Source organism: Heloderma suspectum, chromosome 2, assembly GCF_057233095.1.
Source record: "Heloderma suspectum isolate Gila_16-S chromosome 2, 16-S_ref, whole genome shotgun sequence".
NCBI lineage: Eukaryota > Metazoa > Chordata > Lepidosauria > Squamata > Helodermatidae > Heloderma > Heloderma suspectum.
In genome coordinates this window covers 292417182-292429987 of record NC_139459.1, presented here as the reverse complement: position 1 = coordinate 292429987, position 12806 = coordinate 292417182, and the positions used below count along the sequence as shown (strand labels likewise).

General features: G+C 41.9%; 1 protein-coding gene across 2 annotated transcripts in view; it reads right to left on the bottom strand.

The window, feature by feature from the left end:
* PPARG (peroxisome proliferator activated receptor gamma) overlaps positions 1-12806 on the bottom strand; it is a 95034-nt gene that overhangs the window by 31814 nt on the left and 50414 nt on the right. For both annotated transcript variants that reach the window (XM_084839869.1, XM_084839870.1), the window contains exons 2-4: positions 5355-5582; positions 2718-2887; positions 1920-2058 (exon numbers count right to left, since the gene is read on the bottom strand). In XM_084839869.1, coding sequence (XP_084695995.1) covers positions 1920-2058; positions 2718-2887; positions 5355-5582 — 537 coding nt within the window. The remainder of the gene's footprint in view (positions 1-1919; positions 2059-2717; positions 2888-5354; positions 5583-12806) is intronic.

Below are 12806 nucleotides of genomic sequence, written 5' to 3'. Positions count from 1 at the left end.
TATGTGTATCAAATATAGATCCACAAATCCCTACCCTGTTACCTCAGGCAGAAGGGCTGTGACACTCTTCATGTTCATATATAATTTTGATATCGTTTTTATTTAAACATCTTCCCCCAAGCAGACAAAGAAACAAAAGCATGCTGCTGCTTTTAGGATGCCATAGTGCCACTGTACCAAAAATGTATTTTTATGTGATGCAAAACAAATGAGTCAGAAACAAGGGTCATGAGATGGGTGAGAACCAATAATGATATAATCTTAACTACTAAAATAATATGCAAATAACCAAACAAGCTACAGCTAGTGCCCTATGATGGAAACATAGCAGTGGGAGAGAAAGTAGGAGGATTAGGGAAGTAGAGGAAAACTGTAACATAGGCAAGAGAGTAGCTTTCGAATCGACACGTTGTCCCGTGGCTGCTCGCCAAGGTGGGCATAGCCCAGGCCTCAGTATTATAACCAACTAACTGTGGCCAACTTTTTCCAGAACTAAGAACAGGTGAAAATAAGTTCTCTTCATTAAGGAAGGCCAGACTGAGTTATTTTTAAATTATCATTGATAAACTGAACAGAGAACAACCCACAGAAGGTCATCACTGGAAAAGCAAAATTGAGAGCACCTTCATGTATACCTTGGAAACAGAATGATGCAACTTATTTCTGACTGTATGCCTAAGATACCAGAATGCACTGTGTGCTACAGTAAAGGGAAAGATAATTTAGAGAAGCAAAAGCAAAGAATGATAAACATTGCTTGTGTACAACAGACACAGTGAACAAAATACCAGTTAGCTTATTGCTGATAATTCCAGATCTCTTCCAGCTGTTTTGCTGGGTGAGCATATTATTCTGCTTCTTTCTGGGAGGAACTTTCTGACTGGGTTATGTGCAAACCGGCATTTGAATGAATATATTCTTGCTTCACTTTTTGTGATTTCAGGGGTCCAAGAAACACCACTAATCACAGCGGAACAGTATCCAAGAAGCAACAAATAACAACATACACTTTTCTACTCAACTCCTATGTTTGAGAGGAAGCTGTGTGAACTGGCTCCAAGGGCCTCTTCACACATCACATTTTCAGTTGTATACCTGAGAAGTTTTAGGTGCATACCTAACAATGTAACAGGTGAATGCGAGAAACATGTATTTGGATAGATAAAAAACTATCATACAGTTATACTTTTCATAAAGATGTGATGGGCTGCAGTTCCCTCTTGAGTGTATACCTAGGGCAAAGCCAACTTTGGTCTCTGTAATATGTTCACAAGCCTTCTGTTACCTTGAATGAAAGCTCACCAACAGAACATACCTGTTATACATGGTTGGAGGTGGCATAGTGGACACCTACCACGACAGCTGCCAGAACTCTTCTGTACCTGAGCCTGTTGGACATCTATGTGTGGGCATTTCATCTGCATGGTGCCTATGTGTAAAATCTCCAGTGAATGTAGGCCTGGATCATGCAAGAGGTTCCCAGATTTGATGTGGGCTAGCAATTGCACAGTTTCAGACTACCATTGTTGGATGACATGTGTATAGGCTCTATGCAAACAAGATGACCATGCATAGATGGCTAATTGTTCCAGAAGTGGGCAAAGCACTTATGGTGAATGGGTGCTGGCCTGTTCCCCCCACAGCACACAGCCAGCCAATTAATCAGAAAGGGCCCAATGCTGACTGTGCTCATGCTTCCAGTTGTAGATGCTGAACTTGTCACTGGATCCTTAGCTACATACACCAAAACAAATACAATTACTACGTATGTACTGCGGAGATTAAATCCCATGTTAGTCCTACTTAGAATAGGACCACGGAAATGAATGGGACTTATGTCCCATTGGGACATGAATGGGACATACGTGTGTGTGTGTGTGTGTGTGTGTGAGAGAGAGAGAGAGAATAAAAAACCTCACCATTATGTGACATTCCAACTGCCAGGCATTTCTGGAATCTGCAGTATTGACATTTATTTCTGCTTTTCTTATAGATGCGACAGTTGAGATCACACCGATCATAGATTAACTTTAACCGGATTGTTCTGCGAAAGAAACCCTTCAATGGGAATAAAGAAATAGGGAAAATATTAATCATAAAGAATCTTACATTGTTTCCTGTCTAATCTGGAAGATAAATATGTATCCATTTGATACCGGTGATACTTTCTTTTACCACAAGATGAAAGGGATAGTTCTTCACATTTTATCAAATCTGATTGTTCAAGGTTCATACAGAACAGTGCAATGTTTCACAAGATACATTTGCATTGATTTAAATGTAAGGTCTCTTTGTTTCCGTAGGAATAAGTCAGAGGTGGGGAACCTGTGGCCCTCCAGATGGTATTGGACTACAACTCCCATCATCCTTGACCACTGCCCATACTGGTTGGGGCTGATGGAAGAGTCCAACAACATCTGGAGGCAGCGGAGGCTGGTGGCTCCGATGTCAGTGAGACAGTGAATCACTCCGTGTTTCAATCAGAACCAGCCAGAACTCTAAAGCAGCTATCCAAGGTGCGGAACCCAGTGTCCAAAATGGGTTCAGCACCTTGCATAGAGTTCTGGCAGGTTCTGACTGAAACCTGGAGGAGATTCACCACCCCACTGACATCAGAGTCACCAGCCTCCACTGTTTGGAGGTCCAGGGTCCTTACCCCTGGAATAAGAGTTTTGAAATTATAGTAAACTTCTTTTTTTAAGGATCCTATTACCTACCTTGCAGCCTTCACATGCATGTACTCCATAATGAAATCCAGAAGCTTTGTCCCCACACACCCTGCATTCAATCGCCATCAGAGAATTGGAAGCTTCTTCATGAGGTTTATTGTACATCTGAACTTTTTCTGAGTAGTATGGTGGAGACGGAGGCTCCATCTTGATTGCATCTGAAGAGGAGGAAGATTTCAAAACAGCAATTAACTATAACCTTGACATGTATGTTAACATAGGCAAGTCAGGGAACAATATCTCTAACTATAATGACCAGTCCTGAATAAATTCAGGCTTCAGAATGAAATATATGTGTAAAAACCAGATGCATCTAGCAAAGTGTTATTAGAAGTTTTTGGTTAAGAGCCTCAACAGTGAGCTGGAATTCCTTGATGGACGTCTCATCTCAGTCATGAACTCACCGGATAACCTTGGAGAAGCCACTGGCTGGATCAGTCATCATGACCAATCATGACTTGGCTTTCATAAATGAGCCTCAGGCTTATGCTTTCGCACATTCACACATTTTCACACATTCGCTTCCTCCTCCCTCCTCCTCCCATGCACACTGATTCCTTTCCTCATGTCTCTGTTTACAGTAACCATAGTATGAGAAGACATCCAAATTGGGAAAACTGTGGTTACCACAAATTATAGTTAGCCTCTAAACCAGAATTGGGAACCCAGTTCAAACCATGGTTACAACTGAGGTAAACACAATGCTCGACTTGCAAATGAGGAAGTGAGGAAGGGAACTGGAGTGTGCAAGGGACAGTGTGCCAGCTTGCACAGTGCCAATGGCCAAATTAATGGTGGTATCTAATGCCGGCCACTCTCTCTCAGGCAAAACCCCAACTATGTACTATGGGGTAATATCTTTTAAGGTTACTATAATGCGTACAGATAACATATGCACAGCACTTTTGAGAATCAGTGGTATTCTATATCTGGAAGAGATTGCTGTGGAAAGTGCTATGAAGTAACTGTCTGGAATGATAGAGTGGTTTCATGTCGATCACCTCATGATGAGCATTTTGTGGGCTCAACAGACAGTGTCGCCCTGGGGGATATCAAAAGACATTTGTGATAATGTGTGGTGGTTTGGGTTGCTATTCAGATCTTATGCTGGACATGCACAAGCTCTTCAGTTCCATTATTGGAAATAATAATAATAATAATAATAATGATGATGATGATGGACCTGATTATTTTGTTATTTAATTGGTAAAACATAAAAATAATAAAATAAACTAATTATAAACCCAAGGATGCTTCTTAGTGCATCTTTCAACAAGCACTACAGATTCCCCCCGCCCTCCTATGAAATCTAGGCAGATGCTATTGCTAGTTTTTCCCGTAAGTCATTCAGCTGTGATAATTTCCAATTAACCTGCTGTTGCTAAGCTTTCACCTTTGCAACAAAGCAAAACTCACCCTTATAAATCATAGGCTATTTACTGCGTTTTTAAAGTACAGCTGCAAGAAAGGTATGTCTGTGAAAGAGAGGAAGATCCAGACATACTTTCCAAAAGTTAAAACCAATCAACACCAAAATCTTGAAGTATTTGGCATTTTGAAACTTGGAAAAGCAGCCTGCGTAGGAAACTGCTCACCGTGACTTTGTTTTGTCTGCCTTTGCTTGGCTACATGCATCAGTTATGATGTTTGCCTGCATATTGTGCTTCTCTCTTATCTGCCGGATTCTCTCCAAAAGGAATAAGTCACTGCTATGTAAATAAGGCATCTTTTGCAGAGGATAAAAAAGCACATTTTATTATATTGATTCCCTGCACCCATGATATATTCTTACCTACTATTACTTTTTCATACTCATGTTCATTTAACACATATTACCTATGCCTTAACATATTTTAACAACTCACTTATTAATGAATTTCCTCTCTTCAACTTTTTAAAATGTGTGAGTGACATGGTAGCTTTATCCTTCATTAATTATTGCAAACGGGGAACAAGGGAGAGATTTTTTCTAGAAAGAACAAGCATAATCATTAATATCTCTTGAATACATTCTCCACAGTACAAACTTGTCTTAAGGGTAAAATGGCTGAGTTGTTGGGTAACGCCATGGGGAACTACCCAGCCATTTTAGCTGAAAGACATTTTTGCTGCCATGTAGTACAGAAAATGGAACACAAGCCAGTCAGCAGATCAGCTTATTAGCTGGAGTAGTTTCTGCTTCTCTTTCAATCAGGAGTGAGGAACCTGTGGCCCTCCAGATCTTGGACTCCAACTACCAGCAGCCCCAGCCAGCATGGTTAATTATCAGGGGTGGTGGGAGTTGTAGTGCAGCAACATCTAGAGGGATACAGGTTCCTTACCTATGCCTTAAATGAAAGAATGATGACTGACCAGCTGAAGGGGAAAGAATTAAAATAAAACCTAGATTCACAAGTCAGTTCTCTTCTCTCATATAGCCATGCCATCATACTCCTAAAAAAATATAGCTTCTGCATCCCATATCATCTACAGAATGGTGAGCTACATAGGTGACTGAGTATTTACGGCGTTTTTTGTTTAACTAAAGCTGAAAATATTTTGTTTCAAAATAATCTTTGAAAATGAGAGCTCCTGAAGCACTCCCAAAAAGATTAGAAGCAATTAAACAATAAAAACCTGACATACTTTGGCACTCCTGAAACTTCACATCATATTTGTAGTCAATGGCTGTCTGGTCAGTTCTTGCGAGAGAAAGGTCCTCATAATGTGGTGAAGAAAGGGTGGAAAAGTCAACGGTGGTAAAAGGCTTTATGTCGAAGGAATGGGAGTGGTCATCCATTGCAGAAAGGTCCACTGGGCTAATTCCAAAGTTTATGGGCCAAAACGGCATTTCTGTATCAACCATTGTAAACCCTGAAACAAAAATGAAAAAAGGGAGAAGGATGAGACACACAGCTTAGGAAGCAAAATGTTACATCAATATAGTTCCTTAATACATGGATACATCATGGCCAAAATAAAACTAATGTACCAGAAAAGGAGTAGTGGGAAAGAGTGAATGTTGAGAACGGGGGCATGGAAGGTAGATAAAACCAAATCACAAAGGCCTGGATCGAAAGCGAGATACTTCAGACAAGCCCAGTGAGAGTTTATTATTTTTTAATAGCAGATGCCTATGCCAGGCCACAGACAGCTCTGGAAATGGTCCACAATTGCAAGCAGTTTGCCACGCAGCATGGGTAGGAGAGCGCCACTTGAGAAAAAAGTCAACAGCACAGATGAGCACTTCTTCCTTGGACCCCAAGCCAATGTTTGTGCCCTGAAAATTGCCAATCCATGGTTAAGTGAAAACAGAGAATAGAGCAAGGCCAAAGCACAATTTTGGTTGTTGATATATTACCATTTAATATGTTCTATGCAAAAAGTCTATGCCTCAGAATAGGAGGGCTGGTTATTAGCTTTGTTTCTTATGCTGACTGGTGGTTTTAATTTATCTGCCATACTATTTCTTGTTATTTTGAATTGTTTGAATGCTTTCAGTGGTTATGATTGTTTGAAATGTATTTTTTAAAAAACGTTGTTCACCACCTTCGGCACTATTTTATAATGGAAAGATAGGATATATGTTATTTCAATAAACAAACAAATAAAATACAAAATGGGGGAAATGGAGTAGAGATGCATAGGCTGTGTCTGGATTCCTATTATGAAACTACAGCACCTTCATCTCATTCTGGTCCTACTGCAGTAACTATCTCACTTCAGTACAATTTGCACAGGCAGTATGATACAGCTAATGTTATTATCCCCCCCCCCATTTACCCCTATATGACGCTTGGGTGAGGAAAACATAGTGAGTGCCCATAGTCTCTTGTCTTATTATTGTTGTTGCTAAAAATCTTTGCACTAGCTAATGTCAAGGGCTCTTTGGAGGCCTCTCTCAGTCTAATCCAGTAGCCAAGTCCAGACACAGACAAAGGGATTCTTTTCAAAGCTTTATTCTTCTCTTAGAACTTAACAACTCTACTGTTAGCAACTAGATATGAGCAGCAGAGTACCTATGCCCTAAGTTGGAACAGTTGGTCCCCATTTGAAGGAGAATCACTGGTAGACCCTGAACTTATGGGCTAGGGAGAGTCCCTCCCCTTTTCCCTTGGATCCTCCGGGCGCAACTGTTGTTTGCGCGCCAACCGGGCACTATGCCTCCTTTCCACGCCCTCCATTTGGCGCTGCTCCCTGCGTCGGCATTGCGCGTCCAGCAAGTCTGCTTCCCGCGCGCTCTCACTCCTGGAACTGCTATCTATGCTAGGAATGCCGGTGGGAGGAATCCCTGCCAGCTGTTGGCCGTGGGAAGGATGAGTGCGCTCCTCTCCCAGGAGCGGCTGCTCTTCCTCAGAATCAGAACTACTCTGGGATTCTATGGGCTTAGTGTCCACCCTGACAGCTAAATCTTTGTCATATATGTTAATCCCCCTATCATAGAAAGCTTTTGGATTTGATTTAGAACAGGGAGGCAAATCTATTGTCATGGCTTGTTCTTGGGTTAACTTGGGCTGTTTAACCCTCAAAGAACCCCAAGTGCCCCTGTTCAGATGTCATGGAAACAACCCTTGAAGGCAGCATTCGAAGATGGTTAATGAAAACAGGAAGCAGCTTGGACATGGCACACGGCCCTGCAATTCATGGGTTAATTAATCCACAATTTGCCATCAGATCCCTTTATATCTGTTATTACATCCTAATGTGAACAAAGTTATTAGCAAAATGTTCCACCTTCCAACATTTTCTGCATGAAACATAAAGAAAATCTGTTGTTTATTTAGATGTAGTTATTCTTTAGTCACACCAAGTCTGGTAGGCTAGTCATCTCTTCGCCATGGGTGAAAAAAATCAAATGCATTCATGGAGTGACCAGGTAACATAGCAAAATAAGCATCATGTACAAGGAAGTTCACCACCGCAGTCTTGTACATTCAATGCGAATTGTGTGGGAGAGCTTCTCGGAGAATCATGTCCAGTGTGAGTACTGATTTATTGCTTACTTGAAAGTCACAGTCACTGAGCTCATCTTGTGGTTATTCATCTTGTGGTAGAAGGAATACACTCTACAAATATTCAGAATCCCTCTCCATTATCACTTCAATTAATCCTTATATGCCACACTCTAGTGACAGGATTTTAACCATTGTTATTGTTGTTCAGTCGTTCAGTCATGTCCGACTCTTCATGACCCCATGGACCATAGCACGCCAGGCCTTCCTGTCCTCTGCTCTCTCCCGGAGTGTGCTCAAGTTCATATTCATTGCATCGGTGATGCTATCTAGCCATCTCACCCTCTGCCGTCCCCTTCTCCTTTTGCCTTCAATCTTTCCCAGCATCAGGGTCTTTTCCAGGGAGTTTTCTCTTCACATTAGGTGCCCAAAATATTTGAGCTTCAGCTTCAGTATTTGTCCTTCCAATGAGCACTCAGGGTTGATTTCCTTTAGGATGGACTGATTTGACCTCCTTGCAGTCCAGGGGACTCGTAAGAGTCTTCTCCAGCACCACAGTTCGAAAGCATCAATTCTTCGGCGCTCAGCCTTCCTTATAGTCCAGCTCTCACAGCCATACATTACTACTGGGAAAACCATAGCTTTGATTAAACGGACCTTTGTTGGCAAAGTGATGTCTCTGCTTCTTACTATGCTGTCTAGGTTGGCCATAGCTTTCCTCCCAAGGAGCAAACGTCTTTTAATTTCATGGCTACAGTCACCGTCTGCAGTGATCTTGGAGCCCAAGAAAGTAAAATCTGTCACTGCTTCCATTTCTTCCCCTTCTATATGCCAGGAAGTGATGGGGCCAGATGCCATGATCTTCGTTTTTTTAATGTTGAGTTTCAAACCAGCTTTTGCACTCTCCACTTTCAACCTCAACAAGAAGCTCTTTAGATCCTCTTTGCTTTCTGCCATTAGGGTGGTATTGTCTGCGTATATGAGGTTGTTGATAATTCTCCCGGCAATCTTAATTCCGACCTGTGATTCATCCAACTCGGCGTTTCTCATGATGTAGTCTGCATATAAGTTAAATAAGCAGGGCAACAATATACAGCCTTGTCATACTCCTTTCCCAATTTTGAACCACTCGGTTGTTCCATGTCCGGTTCTTACTGTTGCTTCTTGACCCTCGTACAAGTTTCTCAGGAGGCAGGTAAGGTGGTCTGGTACTCCCATCTCTTTAAGAATTTGCCACAGTTTGTTGTGATCCACACAATCAAAGGCTTTAGCATAGTCAGTGAAGCAGAAATAGACTTTTTTTCTGGAATTCTCTTGCTTTCTCCATGATCCAGCAAATGCTGGCAATTTGATCTCTAGTTCCTCTGCCTCTTCGAAACCCAGCTTGTACTTCTGGTAGTTCTCGGTTCACATGCTGCTGAAGCCTAGCTTGTAGGATTTTGAGCATAACCTTGCTGGCATGTGAAATGAGCGCAATTGTGTGGTAGTTTGAACACTCTTTGGCATTGCCCTTCTTTGGAATTGGAATGTAAACTGACCTTTTCCAGTCTTGTGGCCACTGTTGAGTGTTCCAAATTTGTTGGCATATTGAGTGCAGCACTTTAACAGCATCATCTTTTAGGATTTTAAATAGCTCAGCTGGAAGACTGTCATTTCTGCTAGCTTTGTTGTTACTAATGCTTCCTAAGGCCCACTTGACTTCACTCTCTAGGATGCCTGGCTCAAGTTCAGTGACCGCACTATCATGGCTATCAGGGACATTCAGATCTTTCCTGTATAGTTCTTCTGTGTATTCTTGCCACCTCTTCTTAATCTCATCTGCTTCTTTTAGGTCCCTGCCTTCTTTGTCCTTTATCATGCCCGTCTTTGCACAAAACGTTCCCTTGAGATCTCCAATTTTCTTGAAAAGATCTCTAGTCTTTCCCATTCTGTTGTTTTCCTCAATTTCTTTGCATTGTTCATTTAAGAAGGCCTTCTTGTCTCTCCTTGCTATTCTCTGGAACTCTGCATTCAGTTGGATATATCTTCCCCTTTCTCCCTTGCTTTTCGCTTCCCTTCTTTCCTCAGCTACTTGTCAAGCCTCATCAGACAGCCACTTGGCTTTCTTGCATTTCTTTTTCTTTGGGATGGATTGAGTTGCTGCCTCCTGAACAATGTTACGGACCTCCGTCCATAGTTCCTCAGGCACTCTGTCGATCAGGTCTAATCCCTTAAATCTATTCCTCACCTCCACTGTATATTCATAAGGGATATGATTTAGGCCATACCTGAATGGTTTAGTGGTTTTCCCTACGTTCCTCAATTTAAGCCGAAATTTTGCAATAAGAAGCTCATGATCTGAGCCACAGTCAGTTCCAGGTCTTGTTTTTACTGACTGTATAGAGCTTCTCCATCTTTGGCTGCAAAGGACATAATCCATCTGATTTCGATATTGACCATCTGTTGATGTCCATGTGTAGAGTCGCCTCTTGTGCTGTTGGAAAAGTGTTTGCTATGATCAGCGTGTTCTCTTGGCAAAACTCTATTAGCTTTTGTCCTGCTTCATTTTGTACACCAAGGCCATGCTTGCCTATTATCCCGGTAATTTCTTGACCTCTTACTTTAGCATTCCAATCCTCTATGATGAAGAGGACATCTTTTTTTGGTGTTAGTTCCAGAAGGTGTTGTAGGTCTTCATAGAACCGATCAACCTCAGCTTCTTCGGCCTCAGTGGTTGGGGCATAGACTTGAATTACTGTGATGTTGAATGGTTTGCCTTTGATTTGTACTGAGATCATTCTATCGTTTTTGAGATTGTACCCCAGTACTGCTTTTCCCACCCTTTTGTTGACTATGAGTGCTATTCCATTTCTTCTAAGGGATTCTTGCCCACAGTAGTAGATATAATGGTCACCTGAATTAAATTTGCCCATGCCTGTCCATTTTAGTTCGCTGATTCCCAAGATATCGATGTTCGATCTTGCCATCTTACGTTTGACCACCTCCAGCTTACCTTGATTCACTGATCTTACATTCCAGGTTCCTAAACAATATTGTTCTTTACAGCATCGGCCTTTCTTTTCACCACCAGACACATCCACAGCTGAGTGTGCTTTTGGCTTTGGCCCAGCCTCTTCACTCTTTCTGGCGCTACTTGGAAATTCCCTCTGCTCTTCCCCAGTAGTATATTGGGCACCTTCCGACCTGAGGGTCTCATCTTCCGGCGTCATATCTTTTAGCCTTGTGATACGTTCCATGGGGTTTTCTTGGCAGGAATACTGGAGTGGGTTGCCATTTCCTTCTCCAGTGGACCATCTTTTGTCAGAACTCTCCACCATGACCCGTCCGTCTTGGGTGGCCCTGCACGGCATAGCTTATGGCTTCACTGAGTAGCTCCATATGTTTCACTACTGGTGTGACAAAAGCAACTAGATTCTTCTGTTCACCTAGCATCAGAAATCTAATGTCCAGTCCCCAGGTCTAGAACTATAGAACACCTATACAGTCTAAAAGGAGAGGTCAGACCAGATCCTATGTAATAACAATAAGGGTCCATATAGTGCATTTCAAGCACATTAAGCACTACTGGCTGGGTTTACACATAACATTAACCCATGTTGTGGGTTTTTGAATTCTGGGTGGCTGTGTGAACCTAGCTGCATTAACAAACCAGAGAAAGAGCCCATGGTTTGTTTTTTGGTTGTAATCTCTGAGTTGTTTAAACCATGGGTTGCCATTATGTGTGAATCCAGAATTGTAGGTTGTTCATGGGCTGTTTCACCAGGCTACAGAGGTGCTGGGTAATAGCAGTAAAAAAAATAAAACAGCCACTCCAGTAATGCAGCCCTGCAAAGGCGTTTGGGATACAGAGATGGAGCAAGTGAAGGAGGGAAAGAAACAACCCAGGGATAGAGAAAACAAACTGCAGTTTGTTTGATCTGCAGCCAGACAAAGCCTGGGCAGAGCAACAAACCATGGGTTAACCATGGCTTAAACGAACCATGGGTTAGTGTTATGCAAGAACCAGGTCATTATCTCAGTAACCCTTATAACAATCCTACAAGGCAGTCCAGCATTAGTATACCATACTGGAAATAGGGGGCAGGGACTGAGATGATGGCTTACCTAAGGCCAGCTAGTGTGATCTGAACCAAGGACATCCGAGCATAGACCCTTCACCACTATTCCTTACTCACTCCTAAACAGGGTTGAGGTAGTAGCTCTCTCCTCTCAAATTAGCGACTGCTTAATTAGCACACCAGAAATAAATAAATAAATAAATAAAACATTAGAACAAACATGATTTTTTTAAACAGCTTTCCTTCAGCATTTCATTTGAACTTGGGACCTATTGGCATGTGTGGACTTTACACCTTTGTACAGTAAGAACCCGTTTGACACTGTTTACTTTGAACCAGCTAACACTACCCTGTCTTTCTGCCCAAAAGTCATTCTTTAAAAAAGGAGCAATGTTTTATCGACGATAGGACTATAAGAATAAGCAGGAGAGGCTTGTGTCAACTTTTAACTTCCTCTGTGATATATGCAAACATTTCACAGTAGCTGGTGTCATTGCGAAGGCAGCAGATGTACTCTGTAACCTGGGTGAGTCTAGGCATGCCTTGAAGTGTGCAATCCTAAGCATATTTATTTGGAAATAAAACCCCATGGAAATCAGTGGGGCTTTCTTTTGAGTAAACATGCCTTGGAGCAGGTTGGAAGAATCTTTTTTTTTTTAAGTGATTATGTCACTCTTTGTTCGGGAAGTACTAAATACACAGGTAACACATACACCATACAATACTTTTGACTGCTGCTTCCTACATTCAGCAGAAATGGTTTGACTAGGGAAAATTCAAAACCAAAATTGGGGTAGGAGCTCAAAGAGGCAGATGGGAGAAAGAGATTCCCTTGACAGTAATATGTCTCTCCTACAAATATAACTGGATTTCACAATCATTCCCTATCTCTGTGGGACCCTGGAAATTCTGTAGCTCTGAGAAGGGAACTACGTGGACCTCTAAAATACCAACTTTTCAACATCCTCACCAAACAACAACTCCCAGGTTTCTTAGGAGAAAGCCATGGTATAAAGTCAGTTTAGGTTGGTGGGAAAGAGAAGAAGATGGGCATGGCGGGATGTGGGCCACATTGACACCTTCTCCCC